The 26,221-nt window shown below is 38.2% G+C and overlaps 1 protein-coding gene across 4 annotated transcripts in view; it reads left to right on the top strand.

Moving 5' to 3' along the window:
• The window catches only part of LOC149137947 (protein mono-ADP-ribosyltransferase PARP14-like), a 507,224-nt gene that overhangs the window by 137,665 nt on the left and 343,338 nt on the right, over positions 1–26,221 (top strand). For 3 of the 4 annotated variants that reach the window (XM_089339516.1, XM_089339557.1, XM_089339597.1), the window contains 5 exons: positions 1,840–1,967; positions 2,249–2,476; positions 3,089–3,316; positions 15,187–15,241; positions 20,241–20,377. In XM_089339516.1, coding sequence (XP_089195642.1) covers positions 1,840–1,967; positions 2,249–2,476; positions 3,089–3,316; positions 15,187–15,241; positions 20,241–20,377 — 776 coding nt within the window. Of the gene's footprint in view, positions 1–1,839; positions 1,968–2,248; positions 2,477–3,088; positions 3,317–15,186; positions 15,242–20,240; positions 20,378–20,658; positions 20,887–21,498; positions 21,727–26,221 lie in introns of all 4 variants that reach the window. The other variant, XM_089339637.1, reaches the window with a different exon arrangement.

Raw genomic sequence — 26,221 nt, 5'->3', positions numbered from 1 at the left:
AAGCACCCACTACACTCTCGGAGTGGTTGGCTTTAGGAAGGTCATCCAGCTGTAGAATCTCTGCCAGATCAAATTGAAGCCTGGTGCAGCCATCCGGTTCACTAGTCCTCAGTCAAATCGTCCAACTCAAATTAGCATGGAAAGCGGACGTTAAACGATGATGATGATGAGAACTAAATAGTAACAGTCGACAGTGATTTTATATGTATTTTACTTATTATTATAAGTACACAAAATACCTGAAACAACCTGAGGTCACAAGTAGGATTGGTCTGGACAGTAAGAGGGTACTATTGGTCAGTTAATTTTCAAAAAGAAAAGGCTGGCCATTAAGAAACCATTAATCGCTGTAGCTACATGGTAAACAATGAATATATGCTGTAAGGGGCCTTATATCACTTATATCAGTGCATGTTAGAAGCATATAATGTGGAATGGGACAGTTATGAGTATTTGTGGTTCATGGGAGGCAACATGCACAGATGGGCGGGCTATATCTAATTTATAACAGTACGCACCCAATAAAATATGTTATAATATATATATATATATAATATATATATATACATACACACACACACACAAACACACACATATATATTTCTTTATATTTTTTTGCATATTTGTATATCTTTTTATGTGAGTGAAAATGAGCAAATTGTTACGGTAAATATCAAAAGCAAAATAAAGCAGGTTAGAGAGTTTATCAGATAACAAAAAGAGTGGGTGGCCAAGAGAACTAGCTAGAATCTAGGAGGGTGGTGTGTTCATAGGTGCATGTGCATATTTATCTTGCCGTGCCTCTTCACACACATATGGGTACTCATAGGTTACACACATACATCCATGGATGTACTTGTGCATCCACAAGTTGCCATATATTTATAAATTCATGTGCACACATGAATATACAGTCATGTGTAAATTAATATAGGAATAAAGATAAGTACATACCTATGTATGAGTGAAAAGTTGATCCTGACGTGTTAAGTAATGAGAGTGTTGTTTGGGAGAGATGGTAAAAGTAAATTATTGAAATGGGAGGGGGTGTATTTGTTTCAAGATGTATAATTGTTGAGTTTAAAAAAAGGTGGATAGAAATTAATTAATTAATCGATCAATTTAATTCATTAGTTGGTCAATTAAGTTCCAATTTATCTATGATTATGGTTAAGATCTATCGGTAACTATTATGGGAGAGAAGGAGTAGAGAAGTAAGCCATAAGGATGAAAAATTTTTCAGTAATACATAGGTAAAATTTTTTATTTTTTACAATATAACATGGTGCTGAAGTAAGGATATCCCATTCCAAATCAGAGCTAAGGTTTTTATCCTTACGTTCCCAAATGAATTTACTTAATCTAGTTGAGTTATGTTTATTTTTTTCTTAACTTGCACATTCCCCCCCATATATAGTAGGAATATACCACTAAATATTATACTCATCCCAATTCTGTTTCTAAATTCTAGTCAGTTGAAAGTTTTCCAGTGGTTCAGTTTATAACATGTATTGACTGTCACCATTCTCACTTTCTCCTTTTTCCTTTTCTTTTTATTGTATTTACTTTTCCACTCTGATAAAGTTTTGTGATTCAAATTGCTATAATTAGTTACTTACAATGATAACTACTACTATTATTATTATTATCATAGCGGTGGGAATCACGCTAAATTGTAAATTGATATTTTGTCGTTTTGTAATTAATTAATAAATAATAATTGATGTAAATTAATTGTTATTCGTCAATTTTATCTCCATTTTCTGCTTTCCTTATATATATATATATATATATATATATGTATAAAATGTACATATGTTGGTATTTGTTTCTCTTCAGGAACCACATCATGCCCTCTTCAACCACAACAGAAAGCAGCGTCTATGGCACCCCAAACTAATGTGACATTGACTAAGGATTCTGGCATTAAAATAGACTTAATGATTGATTCAATTTCTAATGCACCTGTGAGTAAATAGATTCATGTAACATATTTATATTTATTTGTTATTTCATTTCCAAATAAGGAATCATTACAGTTAATTAAAACATTTTCTCAATCAAACTCAGAGATTCTATTTCCTTTACATCTGATATCTTGAGTATATCCTTTGTTAACTTTAACAACCTCAAACTTCCTACAGCCATTCTGTAGAGCCTTTCTTAATAACAATATCAACTGCAACAATGTATCCATCTTCTCTCCATGGAATGTACCTTACTTGTTTACCATAAATTACTTTTGTAGGTTGATGTCATCGTTAACAGCAGCAATGAAGAACTCCAGCTTGACAAGGGTTCTATCTCCAAAGTTATTCTCAATGCTGCTGGACCCCGGATACAAGATGAATGTAAGCAGGAATATCCTCGAGGTATTTCTACATCTGAAATAGCTGTCACTAAAGGATATAACCTCAACTGTAAGAATGTATTTCATCTGACATTACCCCCCTGGGATAAGAATTCCTCTGATTCAGTAAGTATCAATCATATGATATTGATTTATTGAACGGTTAATAATTGAAGAGAACCTTATGCATGTTGTGTGAGACTCCTAAAGCAAATGACAGCATCCTGTTTAATATTTGTTATTCCAAGTTATCATTGGAAGGAAGCAGAAGATATCGATGAACAGAAAATCTTTTATATAAATAGAATGAAAAAAGCCTCAAGGCCTAACAACAGTTCTATGACTGATAAAGAAGACTATATTAAAACATATTTCTGTGTTTTACTGTCTGTATTGGTGTGTTTTCTCTCTCATGGCACTGGCACTAGAGAGGTTGCCATGTCCTCCCCAACACTAAAGACTCCTCTTGGGTCTGCATTGTCTCTCTTCATTCACCAACCATTTTACACGGAGGATTGAGTCTGTTTTATTGTAGCAGCATCATGAGTGAGGTTGCCTTGTCCCTTGCAGGACTAAAGAGTGATAGGAATAACAGATGTGTTTAGAAGTGGTAGGAGTGAGAGGAGTTGTGAGAGGAGAATATATTTATTATGACTTAATGATTCCTTCTTGTAATAAGAATTTGAAAATAGTTTCATAAAATGTTCATTATCAATTACTAAACAATAATTTTTTTAGATTCTGGCAAACTTGACTCAAATGATTACCATTTGTCTGAAAACTGCTGAGAGAATGGGAGCAAAAAGCCTTGCATTTCCTATATTAGGGGCTGGAGCATTGAAGTACCCCATTGAAATTCTACCCAGAACTATGTATGAAGCAGTGAAAAACTACTCAGATCAAAATTCAAGCCAGATCAAAGATATTTACTTTGTGGTTTATCCTCAAGACACAGAAATTCTGAAGGTTGGTGGATGTATTTGTTGTTTGTTGTTTTATGTTGATATTCTTGGAATTTACCAAAAATTATATTCTGACATAAAGAAAGGAAATAGAAATGATCCTCATTTACAGCCCTTGTTCCATATTGGAATGGGTGCAACAGTTTGACTGGCTCCAAAGAGCCACAAGACTATCTTAAACCCCAGTGTCTGCTTTGGCATGGTTTCTATGGCTGGATGCCATTCCTAATGCCAACCACTTCACAGCATGTCCTGGGTACCTTTCTTTCATGCTACCTTTAATACTAAGGTTGGCATGCTGTTCCTTGTGTCTTGTTGTGCTTTATCCTTTCATATTACCATTTCCCATCACCAAATTCTTGCTTCTGAAATATTCCATTGCAACATTTGAAGCTAACAATGTTTTGCTTGTTGTTGTTGTTGTTGTTGTTGTTTGGCCCTGAGTCAGTTCTGATTCAGCAGACTGAAGGTCAAAGATGCTTGGATGTCTTCTCTTCTTTTCTCTTCTTTCCACTCCTCCTCCTTCTCATCCTCTTCCAAATTGCCACAACCAAGATATATATCACAATGCCACACCAATAATCTCTGCCCCAATTCCCCTTTTCCTCCATTTCTTGTTCTGTGTCTCTTCAAAAACCTCTGGTAAATTTACCATTGTCGAGGATTTGAGGCTCTTGATCCTGAAGAAGGCCAGCCTTGTCCACTTTCAAATATCTAATTTGCAGTTGTTCTGAAGCTTGTTTCTGATATTTGTTATTGATCTTCTCGAATAATGAAGCTGTATACCTTAATTTGCTGCTTTTGTATACACACACCAAGAAGAAATCATACGTTATTTTAATGAGATGCATCCTGTAATCACCTGAGGGGACACATCTACACCAACAGATACACGTAAACCAGATTTTCAGTATCCCACCTGTGAGGGATCAATGCTATATGCTTGACATAATTGTAGTGATCCATAAACTTTCTCATATTCTCCAACTTCCATCACACATACATACATACAAATACATACACACATGCATACATATACACATACATAAATACATACAAATAAATACAAATACATGCACACATGCATGCATCCATACATACATACATGCATACATATGAGGGTGCAGTGAATAGATTGTCGTCTAAATTACACGAAAATGAAAATAACATACATTTCATTTTAATTGATATATTTACCAAATTTACTTACACCTACTTTGAAAAACTAAAGAGTAAATCTATTCAACAAAATCGCCATTGGCTTCAAGAACAGCCTCCAGACGATTTTGCAATCTCCTGCAGCTCTTCTGGACAGTCTCCTTTGTTTTTAAGTTGATGAATTCTGCCATATTCCTTGCCTTCAGTTCATTTTTGGTGTTACAAGAAGTTTGGTTGGTCTCGTGCTTAACTGCACCCCACACATAATAATGAAGGGGGTTGCTGTGTGGGGAGTTAGGTGGCCAGATGTTAGGGGTGATGTGGTTGCGAAAATTGTCTGACGGCCATGACAGGATTCTCCTGCTTGTGTGGCATGGTTCGGAGTCCTGTTGACAGACATAGGCTCTTCCAGCAGCCATCCTCTTGACCCAGGGCAGCACTACCTACTCCAGACACTTGATGTAGGCCTCCGTGTTGTGTGTGAGGCTGTGTGGGAAGACGAATGGAGGCATAACATCACCATCACTAGTGACCACTCCAAACGCCATGATGTTGACTGGACGTTTGATCTCTATCACTCTCAGTACATGTTCTCAGATTCCACTGTCCCCAGATTGAAATTCTGAAATGTTTGCATTGGAGTTTCTCTCATGCATGCCAAGCAGTACAGCATGCCATTTCTAAATTTCTGGCAGAGTGAATTGCATCATTTTTCTCACAGAAGGCGTTCAACTGACCTTTATATAAAACATAGTCAACAAAATCAAAAACAAACAATGTCTATGCACAAAATTAGAAATATAATATGGCAACAATTTACACATCACACCCTGTATATGTGTGTGTGTGTGTGTGTGTGTGTGTGTGTGTATATATATATATATATATATATATATATATATATATATATGGACATTCCAGATTCCGACTGAAGAAGCAAATGGCTGCGAATGATCCGTGTATCTTGTTTTGTCCTCTTTGCCATTGTTGTGCTGTCGTCCTTTTCTTGCTTGTTATGTTTTGACGATTTCCGTTTATTGTGTTTTTTTACCTTTCATATACATATAGTAAATCCATGTAAGTAGGACGGCAAACACATCAGAAACCCCTTCAGGTAGATGGCCCTGCTCGATCTGTAGAAAAGGTGTAGGTAGAAACTCCAGTGTAAGCTATGGACGCATGAGAAGTATGGCAACATCAAAGGAAGATTAACCAGAAAGATAACTTTCATGTGCGGCAGATGCACAGGGGCAAGAAACACTACAGATATTCCGAAAACTGATTCCATTACATGCCAGGGGGAGAAACTAGAAGTATTTGATGGCTTCCGCTACCTAGGCAACCAAGTTTGCAGTGGCGGGGGGGATCCTTGGAGAGCATTGCCACTAAAATAAGAATAGCCTGGGCAAAGTTCAGAAACCTCCTACCTCTACTAGTGACAAAGGGCCTCTCGCTCAGAGTGAAAGGTAGATTGTACAATGCATGTGTGCTAACTGCCATGCTTCATGGTAGTGAAACATGGGTCGTGGCTGCTGAATACATGCATAGGGTTAAAAGAAATGAAACTAGTATGCTCTGCTGGATGTGTAATGTCAGTGTCCATACATGACAGAGTGTAAGCACCCTGAGAGAAAAGTTGGACATAAGAAACATCAGAGGTGGTGTGCAACAGAGAAAACTATGCTGGCATATGGATGAGAGCTGTGTGAAGAAGTGTCACACCGTAACTGTGGAAGGAACCCGTGGAAGATGAAGACCCAGGAAGACATGGGATGAGGTGGTGAAGCATGTCCTTTGAATGTTGGGCCTCACAGAGGTATTCACAAAAGACCGAGACCTCTGGAGATATGTTGTGACTGAGAAGCCCCAGCAAGGAAAGTGAGATCACATCTGTAGCCTCCACCAGTGTTGCATAACCAGCCCATTTAAAAAGTACCTTTGGATCATTGGGTAACATGCTGTGCTTGAGAAGACCTATCAAGTCAAGTAAAATCAAAATCAATTCAAATTAAATCACAATCAAATAGAAATTGTAGTTGTGGCCGATGCCAGTGTCACCTGACTGGCTCTCGTGCTGATTGCACTCAATAAGCATCATTCATGCGTGGGTCATTTCCAGTGCTGCCTGACTGGCTCTCCGTGTCGGTGGCATGTAAAAAGCACCATCCAAACGTGGTCAATGCCAGCTCCCCCATCCACTGCACCGACTGGCTCTTGTGCCAGTAGCATGTAAAAAACACCATCCGAACACGGCCAATGCCAGTGTCGCATGACTGGCTCCCATGCTAGCGGCACATAAAAATCACCCACGACTTTCTCGGAGTGGTTGGCATTAGGAAGGGCATCCAGCTGTAGAAACATTGCCACTACAGATTGGAGACTGGTGTAGCCTCCTGGCTTGCCAGTTCCCAGTCAAACCGTCCAACCCATGGCAGCAAGGAAAACAGACCTTAAATGATGATGATGATGGTGATGATTTTATATATATATATATATATGTATATATCATGACTATATAATATCATGATTGTTTAATATGAATAGTGTTATATTTATTGTTTTATTATTAATATTTGTTATGTTAACTTTTGTATATTATATATTTAGATATATATTTATCACAATTAAAGAAAAACTGTCAAGATTGATTCGTTGTGTAATATTTTAGAATATTAGGTAATATTAGTGGCATTGTCTGCACTTCTTTATACAAGTGAGACATGGACCACTTACAAGTGTCATATAAAGAGATTTCATCAAAAGGGCCTCAGCTGTATCTTGGGAGTCAAGTGGGAATGTTTCATACTAGATATACAAGTTTTGCCCATGGCACATTGTAGCTCAATTGAACAACATGTTATCTTGGTTCAAATGAGATGGACATGTTATTAGAATGAAAGACGAGCGTTTGCCAAAGCATCTTTTTTATGGTGAACTCAACTCTGGTAAGCGACCACAGCATAAGCCGAGGAAAAGGTATAAAGACTGTGTGAAGGAAAACCTGAAGAAACTAGATATGAACAAAAGTGATTGGGAAGATGATGTTCCTGGATTGGGACAAGTGGAGAGGTACTGTTAGGACTGGTTGCAATGCCTGGGAGGAAAAGATGATTCAGCACTCTGAGCTTAAAAGCGCCTGTCGCAAAGGAACAATTGGGACTGTAATCAGCAGTGAACATTGGATATGTATTGTGTGTGATTGTTCTGCTGTCAAAAGCAGGATACGTGAATCATATGAAGTCACATGAAAATCGAAATGCCCAAACTGGTAATAATCTTGGACACCAACTGCCTCCTACAACTAGTGTCATGTGTCACAAAACTTGTAAGACAATATCTGGATTTAAAAGACATATGCTAGTTCACAAAAACATTCCTTCAGAATCAGGTTCCAAAGGGCAAAGACATAGAAGAAACTTGAATAGTATCTGTCACTTATGTTCTAAACCCTCTCAGTCAGCAGCTGGTCTTAAAAGTCATCTGAGGGCTCATTAATGGATGGATTGTGCTGTGTGATGGGGTGTGGTGTGTGTGTTGATGGGATGCTCCCATGCTAGTGGCACATAAAAAGTTCTATCTAAACATGATCGATGCCAGGGCCGCCTGACTGGCTCTCATGCTGGTGGCATGTAAAAAGCACCACTACACTCTCAGAGCGGTTGGCGTTAGGAAGGGCATCGAGCTATAGAAACATTGCCAGATCAGATTGGAGCCTGGTGCAGCCTTCTGGCTCACAAGACTTCAGTCAAACTGTCCAACCCATGCCAACATAGAAAACATATTAAATGATGACGATGATGATAATGATATAAATGTATATATGTGTGTGTGTGTGTGTGTGTGTGTGTGTGTGTGCATGTGTGTATAAATATAATATATATATATATATATATATATATTCTAGCAATGCATCCCAGCATTGCCCAGGTGTTATGACCTACAAGCACATTGTATAATTTGCTCCTTTCTGATATATAGCCAATGCAATAATGGAAGTTATTGCTTGTTTAATAGTTAAAGGCAAGGATACAATTTGCATGGGTTTGCATGAAAGTGCTTTCTGTTCTTAAGAAGGATCAGAAAGTATGTATTGTTTCATCATATAAAAGGGGGTTAATACGATTTTACCCAGAAATCATGTGTTCAAAATTAAAATTTCCCTCTATCTCCACTGAAATTTCTTAATTTGTAAATTTTTCCTTTTCTTTTCTTTTTTTTCTGTTTTGTTATCTACCTAGAAAAAAAGAGATTACGAATCTGGGAAATATATATATATATATTTTATAGTTTAATTTTTCTCAAAGAAAACTCAATGTCCCTTTCTGCACCTCACCCACCCATCACCTGTCAGTTTCAAAAAGCTAAAATCTCCCAATTTTCGTGAAATAGTAGACTTAAAAAATACCAGACCACCTCCAGAAAACCCGACATGCTACAAACAACAAGCCAACGACATTCTTTCTGAAGAAACTTCCCTGCTTTCCAAAAAGCTAAAAGTGAATCATTGGGAGTGTGTAGCTTTTTGAAAGTGGTGAGGTGATGCGTAAAATTCTTAAAGATTTGTACTCTCTGTTTTGTCTCCATGGATTACCAAGAATAAAAATTTGAAAAAAATTTAAAATGAATTTGGTGTGGAGAGAGAGAGAAAAGCATTATGCTTGAGTGGTATTTCGTCTGTCTTTACGTTCTGAGTTCTCATGCTGCCGGGGTAAAGTTTGCCTTTCATCCTTTTGGGGGCGATAAATTAAGTACTAGTGAGACACTGGGGTCGATGTAATTGACTGGACCTGTCCCCCGAAATTTCAGGCCTTGTTTCTATAGTAGAAAGGATTTGATTGTTCTGGTCTTAACATCAGTTGGTAAGAATAGAAGTCATTTGACGACACCATTTTGTTTATAATTGGTTATCCTGTTGCAGGTTCTATTATTTTACTTGTTTCAGTCATTAGACTGCGGCCATGCTGGGGCACCGTCCATTCCACAGAATAAGAGTATATTGGAGAGCATCATAAAAACTAAACCCACAACAGTACCCAGTATTTGCTTGACAAATTTTCCAAACTTTGATCCCCCAATTCGTGGGCTTTCCTCGCATATACTGTCAGAAGCATACCTTTCCTTTATTCCCCACCATGCCCTCTTCGACAGATAAATATATCTCAGGGTTTAACTCTTTTTGATACCAGCCTAGCTGTAACCGGCTGAAAATTTTTTTGGTTCATAGGACTAACCCAGCCGTAGCAGGCCGAGAGTACCCTTTTTAATTGAAATGTGAATTTGAACACAAATCTCATTAGTACATTCGTGAAAACATGTGATTTCACTTTGTAAATAGTTGAGTTATAGGATCCAACATAGTCCGACAGGATATCTGAACACAATGAATTTTGGAATATTTTTTCCACATTTATTTGGCATCAATATTTTTCAACTTTGAAAATGAATAAGGAGTTTCATGCTATCAAGCAGAGATTCCGAATTTGAAGGTTTTTCAATGGAAGATATATGGAGATATTGAGAAAAAGAATGACTGTGGTACAAAAGCACACTGGGTATGAGAATGAATGGGATATTTCTGTATCTGAATCTGAAAGCAGCAATTCTGAAGAAACTGAAAGTGGCGATAGCTACAGTAAAGACGATTTTGCATTGGAAGAGAGTAAAAAGTTTTTAAATGTTTTTATTAACAATTTTCCTGAGGAGACAGGGTCTATCCATAGTCTTTCTCAGGAAACAAAACCATGAGACATATTTTCTTATTTTTTTTCAGTATGCTTGTTTGAAGCCATCACTGTGGAAACACCATTACGTAAAATATAAACAAACTGGAAAAAAAGATAGCTTGTGGTTTCCCACAACCATAGAAGAAATACGAGAATTTCTTGCCATAAATATTATTATGGGTATAAGGCAATTACCCAGGATTACAAATTACTGGAGCAATCAGGAACCTTTTGGAGATCAGTACGTTTCCAGTATCATGTCACGAATACAATTTGTGAAACCAAACCAGTATTTACACATGAGAGACACTAGCAGTACCCTAGTACATGGAAAACCAAACTTTGACCCCTTATTTAAAATAAGACCCCTCATCGACTGCATTCAAAGTGCATATAAAACACTTTGCAACCCTGAGAGACATTTATCTGTTGATGAGGGCATGGTGAGGAATAAAGGAAGGGTACACTTCCGACAGTATATGCGAGGAAAGCCCACGAAGTGGGGGATCAAAGTTTGGAAAATTTGTGAGGCAAATACTGGGTACTGCTGTGGATTTAGTTTTTATACAGGGAAAAGAGACAATAATGTTAGTCAGCATGGCCTAGGGTACGATGTGGTCTGGAAGTTATCATTTCCATGCCATAACCAGAGCCGTATATTATTTTTTGACTGATTTTTTGTTCAGTCAAACTTGCGGTGGATTTAGATGCTATGACAACGTATACGTGTGCCACAGTAATTGCTAGTAGAAAAGGGCTGCCATTGAATATAAAATAAGCAAAATTTTAAAAAGTGGTGAAATAATCCAACGGCAGAAAGGAAATCTGCTAGTGACTGCATACAGAGATAAGAGGCAGATAAATTTTCTATCTACCGGTGCACAACCATGTGTAGACGAAAATCACACCCCGTTTGTGAACCTTGATTATAACGGGTACACGGGTGGTGTAGATCGGCTGAACCAGATGATGAGTTATTGGTAGACTGTGTAATAAATGGTGGCGATACCTGGTTTGGTATATAGTAAACATGAGTATTGTAAATGCATTTATATTATATACCAAATCAGGAGGGGTTCACAAGCAGTGTGACCATCTGCAGTTCCACACAGATGTAGCAACGTAGTTGAGAGTAGGTTATTCCTCCAAAAATATAACTGCAGGAAGGAAAAGCAAAGCCTGCCAGAGAGATATCCCACTGAGCTCAACCGATCCCCATAAATTAGTAAAAAAATCGGGGGTTATCAACAAAGAAAAACTCCCAGTGGATGGCCAGTTGAAACTTCTTTCCAATGTGCATTCTGCAAGGTTGCAGTATGTAGAGTGGAATGTTTTACAACTTTCCACGATAGAAATATTGTATATATATATATATATATATATATATATATATGATTATATTGTATAAATATTTTTCAAATTTACTTTGTTTTACTTTTTATTTACTTGTAATTTTAATTTGCCTGTAATTGTAATTTACCTGTAAGGTGAGTGACGAGTTTTGATTTAATTTCTATTGTAAATCTTTATTATATATGTTCTTCTGTATTCATGTATGTATGTGAGTATATTTCATTCAGTTGTATTTAATTTTCTAGTTTTCTTCAAAAACAAATTCCAGTATTTCAGTTTATTTCACCTTTATGGTACACCTGTTCTGCTGTGCATTAAATTCAACTGATAATCTAGTGATGTGCACAATTTTTCCTATATCAAAATTTTGTTGCATACCCAATTGAATATTAGCTGATGATTCATTTTCTATGGTGATGTTTAAACAAAATTTTAATATTTTTACCTTTTGCTCAGTTTACCTGGATTTACCTGTAATTAGAATCACTTTGAGACAAAAGTTATACAATAGAATTGATTAAGACCCCTTTCTTTAATTATGTTCCAAATGTCACATTAATATGTTGATAAGTAAAAAAGTTACAGTTGTTTAATGAAACTAGTCTAAATTCATGATTATTTTAGAATTTAATTGAAACTCATGAGGGGTGTATTTTGGTCAGAAATATAGTAACGAAAGGGTTGTTATCTCAAACACGAATGAGGATATCATGATTTTCAATGGGATCACCAACCATAAGGATGGCTACATCATTAGATGTGGGCTCATTAAAACAGCGTAAAAGGTTCTTTACTATAGTTTACTACAGATGTAATGAATGTAGAAACACACACACACACTCATAGAAGTGATAATGTTGAAAACAGCAAAACGTACACACACGAAGTTCAAGCGCAACAAAATGTAGTGAATATAGGTGCAAAACATACTTTCTGTAGCATAGTTATGCTATAAATAAATGGGAAGTCACCAGTTTAGCAGAAGTTAGTATGTGTCACCAATGTAAGAAAGTACAAAAAGTCAACATTTATTTGGAACATGTACTCAATGTTATGAAATTCACGATTGAATGAATGTTACAGTGAAGAAAGTGAAAGTCCAAGAAAATTCAGAAGACACAATTCAATTTTTCATACAAAAATTATTTATTTTACAATTTTGAAAGAAATGCTGAACCAAGTGTATAGAAAGGAAGATGCTGTTGTTGTGAACATTAATTTAAAATATTTGCTAAAGGATGTATGCAGCAAGATTTGACATTACTATATATTTTTGAACTGCGTAACGTTATAGGCTGTAGAATAAATACTGAGTAACACTGTAAAAAGGTTGTGCAACATTGATACTCACAGTGATAACATTCCTGTAATTATATTGAAAGAGCTGCTGAGGCTTTCTACTTTGCTAAGTTTCCAAATTCATTATAATAACCAGAATAATGTTGTTTGTTTGAAGGTCCAGGCTACAAGTAAACTTTCAATATTGGTGTGTTTCACTGTTGGGTGGTTTACAAGCATAAACTAAGACACACACACACACACGTAGTTAAAGCACACCTGAAGCCTATCTCTGTCTCTGTGTGTGTTAGTGTCTACCTTTAGGTGTGTGTGTGTGTGTGTCAGTCGTCGCAGAAATGTATGTATAGTGACAAATACATACACCGTCACACACATATGCTTGTCATACACATATACACACATATGCTTGTAGGCAGCGGACATGCGGAAACACTCATATAGAAAATGTGATGTCGTTGTTGTTGTGATGGTGAAATAAAATGTTGTTTAAGATAGGTGACTAAAAGAAGAATGATAATGTTAAATTTTTTCCTAATGCAAATATGTAAATGAAAATATATTTCAATTGGTAGCCAAAAGCTTACTTGTTCTTTTGATACACTTAGCAGATACAACTCTGCAAAACTACTCTGAGTTTAAGTACCCAAACACACACTCTGACTACCCCAGTTACCTTCTTCACCCATTTCCCAGCTAGAAGTATGCCTACTTCTACCATCGCAGTTGTTTTCCCAGAAGATATTATAAATATGTATTTTGCTTGTGAGATACACGGATGAAGCTCCTCTCCACCTTACTTCTTGAAGGCAGCACACATCGACAAGCCTCTGTTACAATATCTCAACAGACCTAGCTTTCAATGCGTCTACATTGGCAAAGCCAATTGTAAGGAAGTTCAGGAGGGTGCGGCAGGGGGTAAGAGGGAGAAGGAGAATGACATTCAGAACCTGGGAAAAAGGATTCAGCAAGCATTTCCCATCAGGCATGCCATATCAGTTGTCTTTGCCTTTTATGTACCATTATTCATTCATGTTATACTTGCTGCATCTGTCTGAAGTGAGTGCTATACAAGCAGTGTTAATAGAATGGTGAACATATAAAAATAACTAATTAGTTAATTAATTAACAAATTGATAGGTTCTTTTCAATTGCATTTTGGTGCAAAGTATAAAAAGTACAACTTTTTTGTTGCAGTGATATGGATGAGAGGCAACTATGAAGGGAAAGAAGTGGGGTGGGCAGAAGAAGGATTGTTGAGATGGGTTCCAGTACAGAAGAGTAGAAGGTAATGAGGGAATGAGTGGGTGGGCACATCATGAGTAAGGAAAAGATGAAGTGATAGGATTTGCACATTTCCACAGTTGATGCAGTAATGGAGATAGAGGGGAGGGGAGATATATTTACATTGACAGAGACAATAATTATGAAATGAGGAAATGGAGTATTAGAAGCAAAACTTTGATTACAGTAAATTAAATTAAATTAAAGATTGGTTTGTATCAACATGATACAAACACAAACAGGAGATGAATAGAATAATGCAAAAATTAAAGCAAAGAAACAAATCATATTAGCTTATCTCTCATATCTTTTCATTGCGCACAGAAGAGTGTAATAGTCAGAGTTGTTATTTGAAATGTCTTGTGTTTATATACAGCATCTGTATATACAGACTGATGTATATATAGACTAATGGAAGTACGTTGTTTGTATATACTATATTCTGTATGTATAGTAAGCAACCTCTATATAAACTGAGCGTTATATAAACACTTTGTGTATACAATATGTGTTGGGGACAGACAAAGATTGTTTGGCTGGACCAGTTCCTTTTCTTCTTTCTCCTTTTATCTATACCCAACAGTTTTGGGTACACATCTGCAGATATACTCTGTAGGACAGTACATATAGCATTGAAGTAAAGCACTGTTGACATACCAGTAATTCACTGGAATTTACTCAAAGCCAGTCTTTTTGCAAGAGAAACATTCTTCTTTTGTTTGAATCAGTTTTGAAAATAATGAAGAATTAAGTTAAATAGGTTTGCCATTATTAAGCTGGTGTTTGGACATTACATGGAATCTTGATACCAATTTCAATTCTATGAATAATATTTTCTTAGTCTTTAAGTAACAATTCCTCACCAAACTATGGAATATTGAAAAGCCTGTCCATTGTAGGACAGGGTTTTATAATACAATAAATAGAAAGGTAAATTTAAAACAATATTCATGATAGAAGCAATGACTAAAAGCATTGCATTGAAATTAACAGAAATTAATTATGAAATTAATTATGCTTTTGATTGAGTGATGATAAATTATTTTTTTACTTCTAACAGAAATTTAAAGAATATTTCCAACGAAACAGAACAATTGGTTCAGCTGCATCATTAGGTAAATACTTTCTTTTTATTTATCTTAAATGTATCTTCAAATTATGTCAGGTCACTCTTGATTGCTACTGGTAACATGTAACGCAGTAAAACCTATCGCGTGGTTGGATGGTCAGCGACTAAACTGGCCACAACACTGAGCTTGCTGGGTATTTGTTGGATACCCTGTGGGATGGAAAATTCAACCTGCGAAAAGGTGAAGGATCTCATGAGTAGACAATGGCCATTCAGAAATGTGTACATATGTATGTCTGGTTTGTGTGTGTGCATGAAACTATATGTGTATTGTATATTTTTAAGACTTCTTTTTCATATTTCTGTATTTATACATTTATATTTGTGTTTTTATGCACCCCTTTTATGTTTTGATAGTTTTAGTATTTTTTTTTTTGTTGATATTTTTATATTCTTATTTCACATTCTATTATATTGTTATATTTTTGTATTTATAGTTTTACATATGTGCAATTCGTTTATATCAGGGAGGGTTAGTAACTCATGTGGGAGGGGCTAATCACGTTCCATAGGACTGGCTCATCCACCTTGTTCCCTACTTGGGGCCCAGATCTCACTGGCAGCTCCATATAGCTGCAGCACGCTCAGTACCCACAACCATTAAACCACTTTGGCTGTCATGCTAAACCAGGTGCGGGTAGCCAATGATTTTCAAATATTCATTGAGATAGGGTCTTGTCTATTCATGCATGCAAGAACTGGTTCTCGTGTGCTGGGTGGAGGAGACAACTAGTGAGGTCCACCAGTCAGGAAGGCAGTACCAGCAGGTGTTGTGGGGTGCATGGTGCATGATGAACCACTGCTGCAAGAAGGGTCTCCAACCCTAAAAATATTCCATGCTACTGACTCAAGTATTTTTTTTTTCCTGGTGAGAGAGTGGGATTATCTCTGTGTAATGGCTTCCAAACTTACAACAATTTCATGCATAGGTGTCTGTGCTTCTCAGCCTTTCAACAGTCAATCTCATGCCCTGCAGTATGATTGACTGTTGGTGAAGACGGCAAGTGGAGGTAAGTGTTAGGAGTTCTAGTCACAAGCCAGCACCTAGAAAACCTGTGGACCAGTGGTCGATGTCATTGCATTGCACATCAGAAAAGTTAACAGCATCCCAGGTGACTGAGCAGTCTTATTAGGACCACACAGCACACTCTAGTAAGATAAGGGACAATATCAAGCAGCAGCTACACTTTCTTCTGGAAAGGAAAGGCTGTACATGAGAGAAGAGAATATATGTATTTGGAGAAGCCATTAAGTCCTGTCTCCTGAAACATTCTCCCAACCTTCCTACAGGAGTAAATGAAAGGCTTATGAAACTCTGCCTCCCTATCAGCCACAAACACTTCGTCCCTATCATGAGTGGGTATGACCCTACAATCTCATGCTCAGAAGAGATCAAAGAGCACTTCTGTGCTGACTTGGACACTGTGCTACACCACACGCCTGCTACTGACAAGCTTATAATATTAGGGGATTTCAATGCCGGTGTCAGCAAGGACAAAGAGTGGTGGAGAGGAGTTAGAGGGAAGTATGGAGTTGTGGTGATGAACAGCAATGGTCTTCTTTTGCTGAGCAAATTCACCAAGCACAACCTGCTGATTACCAACATCATCTTCCTGATAGCTGATAAGTATAAAACATCATGGACACATCTGCATTCAAAACAGCAGCATCTTATAGATTATATCATCACCTGCCAGCATGATAGCAGTGACATCCTCATCACCAGGAGAATGCATGGGACAGAGTGCTCGACTGACCACAAACTAATAAGAGCCAAGCTCAACATCTGTGTAGTTCCCCAGCACTACAATGGCTGAGAGCTCATTAGTCCAGCCTTCAACATGGCCAGACTCCTTGCAGCCAAATACTAGCAGTAGTTCCAGTTCAATGTTGATGACAGGTGAGAGGCGATAGGACCACTGACAAGACTCTTTCACGACAATATGACCGGGCAAGTGTTTTCGCAATGCTTACTGCACCAACTCTTTTGACATCTTCAATGGCCTAAAAAAATGGCTGTGTGCTCACTCTGTCTTGTTCAACTTTTTCTTCACACTGATCCTACACCTGGGTCTATACATAATGCTCTGCATTGTCAAGTGGGACACAAAAGTGACAGCAATGACATCAACAGCAGTGACATTGGTCCCTTGTCTGTTGTCACCTTTATAGAGTAAGTGGACAGCACAAAGGTAACCTTACTCAGGAAGGGTCAGTATAGATTTATAAATCCTAACGGCCCATGGAAACCCCAAGTCCACTCTAGGGCTGTGACCCATAATGAGTTCAGAACCCAAAGCAGTAATTCTACTGCTGCAGGGCAGAGCCTCATGTCATGCTTTACCATAAAGACTACAATAATAAACTGTGACATCTTAAAACTAATTACCCAAATGATGTGGGGGTACCTCATGTCACATGCAACCTTAGAAATACTTGTGGGTGCCTTTGGAGGCACCAAGTTTCCAGAAGAGAAGTGACAGGGAGACACAGTACAGACAAGAGAAACTTATAAGGAGAATCCCACCACCACCACCCTCTCACCCCAGATTCATTCAAATGACGTTCACAGTTTTTTGTGAAACGAAAGAAGAACTGATAGAACCATCATGTGCACCGAAAGAAGACAAAATTAAGCATCCGCAAGTTGAATGAAGAGGAGATGGACTCTGCTCTGATTTTGTGCAACACCCACACAAGAGAACACTAGCAAAAGAATCACATGAGCAATCCATGAACCACTAATGTGCAATTTTGTAGAGGATGTGGAATATTTCATCCTTGGGATAATAGTAAAGTTGTCCAGTTGCACCTTTGAATATAGCAGTTTGAATGAGTGGCAGAAAGTCAATATTGTTGGGATATTCTGGTTCGACTTTCTTCTTTGACTTAGCTCACTTGATTTGCCCCTCTACATGGGTTGGTTTCCTTAAATGCTTTCCAGGTCTTTCAATTAAATTATATTTTGCTTTAATCAATGTGTTTCATATATGTTTATATTTATTCCTTGTTTATGTAGAATTGTTATTGTGTTTGTTGCATAACGGGAAAGGGCCTCTGAGTCAACTTAGCAAAGACCAAAGAAGGCAAACAGACAGGTCTGCAGTCTCTTCAGGAAAATGGTTCTGCTCAATATGTAGAAAAGGTGTATGTAGAAATTCCATGCAGTGTAACTGGAGGTAGTAGACTGCTTCTGCTATTTAGGCAGATTAATTAGCAGTGGAGGTGGATGTACTGAAAGTATAGTTGCTAGAACAAGAACCAGCATGAGAATGTTCATAGAGATTCTCATTCTTTTGGTGACAATAGTCTTCTTTCACAGAGCAAAAGGTAGATTGTATGATGCTTGTGTAGGAGCAGTAAATATCAGTAGTGAGTGGGGGGGGGGGGACTGAGGGAGGCACAGAAAGGAGGAGGTGACAAGAAGCAGCTTAGGAAGGGTGGAGAGCAGCAGAGTCATCAATCTGTTGATAGATGAGAAAGTAGAGAGATGATGACCGGGATGTGACAGCAGAGGGGAAGCAAAGATGATGAACTGTGAAAGAGATGGGAGTGAGTGGGGCCACAAAATTGGAGGGAGTATTAACAATGGATGTGAGAGGGTGTTGAGAATGATTGCAGATAGGAGAAGTGTTAAGCATGAAGCCTGGCAGAGTAAGGTGTAGCTAAGAGTGGGGTGGGAGAAAGATTCATGAAGGGACAGAAAGGGATGATTAATGGAAGGTTGTATGGACGGAGAGGATGATGATGAAAGAGAGACAACTGGTATTAACGAAAGGGTGGGGTTGGTGGTGGTGATGAATATGTGCAGATTCTGCTCTCGAATGGTCACAACAGCAAAGTAGGACCATAGTTAGAAAAGTAATGGAGGGATGGGTGTTAGGAAGATGAAATGTGGTGAGAGGCATGATTGACAGAGGCAAATGTGGGTTTGAACCCAGTATGGATAGGAGTATATATAACAGTTTTCAGACATGACTTTTGCTATGACAGATGGGCCTTGATATACCATTTTGTTCATTTGTGCCAGCATGGACATCAAATGATGATGAGGATAATCCTGATGATAGTATGTATGCAAGTATGTATATACATACATGCACAATGCACAGTGGCAAATTGGCTGAGTATTTCTTTTGGGTGTTGGGCCTCACAGAGGCAATGACCTTTGGCTTTATGTTGTGCTTAAGAAGAAGACGCATCAGCCAGGCAAAATCACAGTCGAAGGATATGCCAGTGTCATGCAAATGGCACTCATGCTGGTGGCACGTAAATGCACTCGTTACACTCTCTGAGTGGTTGGCATTAGGAAGGGCATCCAGCCGTAGAAACCATGACAAATGAGACTGAACTCTTGTGCAGCCTTCTGGCTTGCCAGCCCCGGTCAAACCATCCAACCCATGACAGCATGGACAATGGATTTTAAGTGATGGTGATGATGATGATGATGATATGCATATATAGACATATATATATATAAACATATATATTCAACGATTGGCACCCATGCCAACGTCGTCTCCTTCATTGGACACGAAACTCAGCTTGCGAAGACTTATTGGGGCAAGCGAAAGCGAAATCGGGATGGCACCTGTGCCCAGCGTCGCCTTTCTGGCACTTGTGCCCGTGACATGTGTAAGGATTTTTGAGCGAGATCATTGCCAGTGCTCCTGGACTGGCTCTTGTGTGGGTGGCACATAAAATACACCATTTTGAGTGTGGCCGTTGCCAGTACCGCCTGACTGGCCTTCGTGCGGGTGACACGTAAAAGCACCCACTACACTCTCTGAGTGGTTGGTGTTAGGGAGGGCATCCAGCTGTAGAAACTCTGCCAAATCAGATTGGAGCCTGGTGTAGCCATCTGGTTTCACCAGTCCTCAGTCAAATCGTACAACCCATGCTAGCATGGAAAGCGGATTTTAAACGATGATGATGATAATGATATATATATACTCACATGTTAATTAATATTTGTTTCTCTTCAGGAACCACATCATCAAACCCATCCCCTCTTCAACCACAACAGAAAGCAGCGTCTATGGCACCCCAAACTAATGTGACATTGACTAAGGATTCTGGCATTAAAATAGACTTAATGATTGATTCAATTTCTAATGCATCTGTGAGTAAATAGATTCATGTAACATATTTATATTTATTTGTTATTTCATTTCCAAATAAGGAATCATTACAGTTAATTAAAACATTTTCTCAATCAAACTCAGAGATTCTATTTCCTTTACATCTGATATCTTGAGTATATCCTTTGTTAACTTTAACAACCTCAAACTTCCTACAGCCATTCTGTAGAGCCTTTCTTAATAACAATATCAACTGCAACAATGTATCCATCTTCTCTCCATGGAATGTTCCTTACTTGTTTACCATAAATTACTTTTGCAGCTTGATGTCATCGTTAACAGCACCAATAAAAACCTCCAGCTTAATGATGGTTCTATCTCCAAATATATTCTCCTTGCTGCTGGTCCTAAGATACAAGATGAATGTAACCAGAAATATCCTCGAGGTATTTCTACATCTGAAATAGCTGTCACTAAAGGATATAACCTCAACTGTAAGAATGTATTTCATCTGACATTACCCCGCTGGGATAAGAATTCCTCTGATTCAGTAAGTATCAATCATATGATATTGATTTATTGAACGGTTAATAATTGAAGAGAACCTTATGCATGTTGTGTGAGAATCCTAAAGCAAATGACAGCATCCTGTTTAATATTTGTTATTCCAAGTTATCATTGGAAGGAAGCAGAAGATATCGATGAACAGAAAATCTTTTATATAAATAGAATGAAAAAAGCCTCAAGGCCTAACAACAGTTCTATGACTGATAAAGAAGACTATATTAAAACATATTTCTGTGTTTTACTGTCTGTATTGGTGTGTTTTCTCTCTCATGGCACTGGCACTAGAGAGGTTGCCATGTCCTCCCCAACACTAAAGACTCCTCTTGGGTCTGCATTGTCTCTCTTCATTCACCAACCATTTTACACGGAGGATTGAGTCTGTTTTATTGTAGCAGCATCATGAGTGAGGTTGCCTTGTCCCTTGCAGGACTAAAGAGTGATAGGAATAACAGATGTGTTTAGAAGTGGTAGGAGTGAGAGGAGTTGTGAGAGGAGAATATATTTATTATGACTTAATGATTCCTTCTTGTAATAAGAATTTGAAAATAGTTTCATAAAATGTTCATTATCAATTACTAAACAATAATTTTTTTAGATTCTGGCAAACTTGACTCAAATGATTACCATTTGTCTGAAAACTGCTGAGAGAATGGGAGCAAAAAGCCTTGCATTTCCTATATTAGGGGCTGGAACATTGAAGTACCCCATTGAAATTCTACCCAGAACTATGTATGAAGCAGTGAAAAACTACTCAGATCAAAATTCAAGCCAGATCAAAGATATTTACTTTGTGGTTTATCCTCAAGACACAGAAATTCTGAAGGTTGGTGGATGTATTTGTTGTTTGTTGTTTTATGTTGATATTCTTGGAATTTACCAAAAATTATATTCTGACATAAAGAAAGGAAATAGAAATGATCCTCATTTACAGCCCTTGTTCCATATTGGAATGGGTGCAACAGTTTGACTGGCTCCAAAGAGCCACAAGACTAACTTAAACCCCACTGTCTGCTTTGGCATGGTTTCTATGGCTGGATGCCATTCCTAATGCCAACCACTTCACAGCATGTCCTGGGTACCTTTCTTTCATGCTACCTTTAATACTAAGGTTGGCATGCTGTTCCTTATGTCTTGTTGTGCTTTATCCTTTCATTTTACCATTTCCCATCACCAAATTCTTGCTTCTGAAATATTCCATTGCAACATTTGAAGCTAACAATGTTTTGCTTGTTGTTGTTGTTGTTGTTGTTGTTTGGCCCTGAGTCAGTTCTGATTCAGCAGACTGAAGGTCAAAGATGCTTGGATGTCTTCTCTTCTCTTCTTTTCTTTCCTTTCCAATCCTCCTTCTCCTCCTCCTCTAAGCTGCCACAACCAAGATACATTTCACAATGCCACACCAATTATCTCTGCTCCACCTTCCCTTTTCCTCCATTTCTTGTTCTGTATCTTTTCCAATAACATCAATGTAATTGAGTGAGACTTAGCAACTATGCATTCAGAACTTCCTCCTCCACTACTTACTCCGTTGCCTAAGTAACAGAAGTTATCTTCTATTTCTAAGGATCTTCCTGAACATTTGAGGAAGTCTAATCTCTGTTCATTTTTAGTGATCATTGAGTCTGCACATTTCCCACACACAAAGACTACTTTCTCCGTTCATCTCCCTCTGTTCATTTATCCCTAGCTTCCACATTGACCACTAGATGAGGGAGCAGGGGTCCTTGTCGAAGGCTTTCTCCATTTCAACGAAAGCCAAGTGCAGAAATTTATGTTTAGCTGAGTACTTCTCCTGAAGTTGCCTTACTATGAATATAGCATCACTAGTGCTTCTTCTGAGCAGTAAGCCAAACTGCATCTCATCCAGGCTCTCGTCCTAATTATTTGAACTAAAACCCTTTATGAAACTTTCTTTACCTGGGCTAGCAATTTGACACATTTGTAATTATTTCTGTCTGTAGCAGTTGAATATGGCACTGCTACACCTGTTGCTGGGTATGACAAACAGGTTATCTATACAGGTGATTGGGGCATCTCCTACTTTGACAGATATTTTAAGCATCTCAGTAGTCATGATGGGCCAGGGGATTTCTCTGTCTTCATATCCTTAACTGCTTTATCTACCAAGTTGCTGTTCATTCAGATAACTGGCCCTCTCAGTTAGGTTGACATTAGACACACTCTTTTCCATGCATTTTCTACATCTAACAGCTTTTCTTGGTGGCATTTCCAAGCCTCTTTCCTTGCAGAGTCACTCACCGCAAGTAAACGCACTTCTCTCCTACAACTTCATGATTTTCTCTCACACATTGTTTTACAATCTGAAACATTTTATGGCTCTGCTACTCACACAGTAGAACATTAGCTAACTTCTTCTTTTCTGCTTCTTACCTGGCTAAGTATACCTCTCTTGTAACCTCCCTTCTAGCTATCTAATATAGTTCCTACTAACATCCCACTTCCAGTCCTTCCAGATATTTTTCTTTGTTCAAGTGACCCTATCAACTACACTGTTCCTCCACCATGTCACCTTAGGTCAAGAAGGGACTTTGCACTAATCAAAAATTTGGTCAGTGGCCCTCAGTGTGAAGAAAAGCCTCCGGTTATCCTCTATGTTATGTATCGCTTTATATTCCAATTTTTGTCAAATTCTTCAAGTAACATGTCCCTAAATCTCTGACCATTCAGAGGATTCTTAAGCTTGCAGGCCTTTGTTTTCCACCCTGGTTGTCTTCTTGGCTGCCTTCTAGCTCTGTGTCTGAAGTTTGTTAATGACTAACCTATGCTGAGGAGTGCACTCTTCACCTGGGAAAGTTTTAGCATTTATAAGCAACTGTCTTTCTCATTTTCTGGCGAGAATGTAGGGAATCTGTCTAGTGTGCTCACAGAACTCCAGCAGCCTGGTTCTCTTCTCATTCTGGGAACTGACACTGTTTCCACCATGCACACCATGGAAGGCACCAACGTATTGCTCAAAATGCCTATTGGAGTCACTATTCACAAAGAGAAGGTCACTGTCATTTGTGGACAAGGCAGTCTGCAGAAATGGCGTTGTGAAATCAGTCTTTCTCTTCATGACATATTCCTGGCTGTCCCACTTTGCTGTCCCACTTTGCAAAACTAGTCTAAGCTTAAGTATTCTAACTCACACTTTGACTACCTTGATTACCTTATCATACCGTTTCTCAGCAAGAGGTATGCTCACACCACCAAACCCATCATTGTTACCTACCCAGAAGATTTTTATACCTATGGTCTTTGCATGTGAGGAACTTGCCACACAGAATCCATGTTGAGTATGCCAACGTTGAAGAAAGGGTGGCCAAAAGGAGCACAGGGATAAGGGACAACATTCTGCATCTGGAAAGTTTGTATTGATGTTTCCCGGACATATTGTAAAAGTTCCAAAACATTTCAATGCCCATTTAATTCACCATCAAGAAGAAGCAATGGTATAGACCACTAGATAGAAGTGGGAAGGATGAAAGAGAGCATTCCAAAAAAGCTTCCAGTACAGAGAAGGTTCCTGGAGAAAGACACTCAGTATGGATGGTGGGGCCATGTTGGGTGTTTGAACTACAAACAACCAAGCAGCATAGATGCCCTGGCAAATTAAACTGTGCAAATATCATGGAAAGGCAGAAACACAGTAATTTATCACAGGGATTATTTAACACATAATGTGGAAAATAACAAGGCTTTAGACATGATTAGAGCAACATGCATTGATGTGAGAATTAAATCTTATGAAAGGAAAACGAAATTGTTTATCTGAAAATTTTTCCTTCATTCAAGTCCAGCTGGTATTGTTAGAAGTGTTCAACTGAAATAACAAGAGAAATAGGATGATATTTTACAGGGAGCAGCAGAGAACAGGAGAAATAGGGGTTCTATTCAGATGGAAGAAACAATTTCTAAGCTGTTCAAAAAGCCGGTCCCCTTGGTAGACCAGTCCACGTTATACAGAGAACTGGTCCACATTATGTAGCCTTTCCTTCTCCCATACATTTAGCAGCATTTCATAGTAGCACATCCAACTGCAAAGTGAGCCATTATCCATGCAAATGCAGTTCTCTCCTACAACATCACGGTTTTCCCTCACATGCAAAACACCTCAAGCCTCTGTTCCTCACACAATAGAAAGAACTGACAAACTCTGTACTTCCTGCTAAGTACACCTGTCTCCTAGCTTCCCTTCTCATATGTATCTCTAATACCATCACACTTCCAGGCCTATTTCTTCATTCTAATGGCCCTGTCTAATACACCGTTCCAACACCGTGTAACCAAAAGTCTGATTCAGATTTGACACCACCCACAAAACTTGCTCTGTGGATCTCAGTAAATTGTCTCGTAGGAACTTCCCTGTATCTTCTGTGTTACACATCTGTAACTCCTCCTCCTTCTCATTAAATACTTCAGTGTGAATGTCTCTAATTTTCTGACTATTCAGACAATTGTTAAGCGTCCGGATCCTTCCTTTCCAGTTGTTTCATAAGAACTTCCAGCTGTTCTCTATTTTACGTGTCTCTATCTCTTCCTGGTTCATGTTAAAAGTTTCAATTAGGACATCTCTAAATCTCTGATTATTCAAAGTTGTTGAGATGATCTGCCAAAGAATATCATAATTCATTTGGCAGACCAATTTGAATGGTATAGGCAGAAATAATGGTTGCCGTACAACTCTGCAAAACTACTCTGAGTTTAAGTACCCAAACACACACTCTGACTACCCCAGTTACCTTCTTCACCCATTTCCCAGCTAGAAGTATGCCTACTTCTACCATCGCAGTTGTTTTCCCAGAAGATATTATAAATATGTATTTTGCTTGTGAGATACACGGATGAAGCTCCTCTCCACCTTACTTCTTGAAGGCAGCACACATCGACAAGCCTCTGTTACAATATCTCAACAGACCTAGCTTTCAATGCGTCTACATTGGCAAAGCCAATTGTAAGGAAGTTCAGGAGGGTGCGGCAGGGGGTAAGAGGGAGAAGGAGAATGACATTCAGAACCTGGGAAAAAGGATTCAGCAAGCATTTCCCATCAGGCATGCCATATCAGTTGTCTTTGCCTTTTATGTACCATTATTCATTCATGTTATACTTGCTGCATCTGTCTGAAGTGAGTGCTATACAAGCAGTGTTAATAGAATGATGAACATATAAAAATAACTAATTAGTTAATTAATTAACGAATTGATAGGTTCTTTTCAATTGCATTTTGGTGCAAAGTATAAAAAGTACAACTTTTTTGTTGCAGTGATATGGATGAGAGGCAACTATGAAGGGAAAGAAGTGGGGTGGGCAGAAGAAGGATT

This window comes from Octopus bimaculoides, chromosome 1 (assembly GCF_046866305.1).
Source record: "Octopus bimaculoides isolate indiv1 chromosome 1, ASM4686630v1, whole genome shotgun sequence".
NCBI classification, from domain to species: domain Eukaryota; kingdom Metazoa; phylum Mollusca; class Cephalopoda; order Octopoda; family Octopodidae; genus Octopus; species Octopus bimaculoides.
Note: the sequence above shows the minus strand (reverse complement) of the source record. Positions and strands in the feature narration are given on the sequence as shown.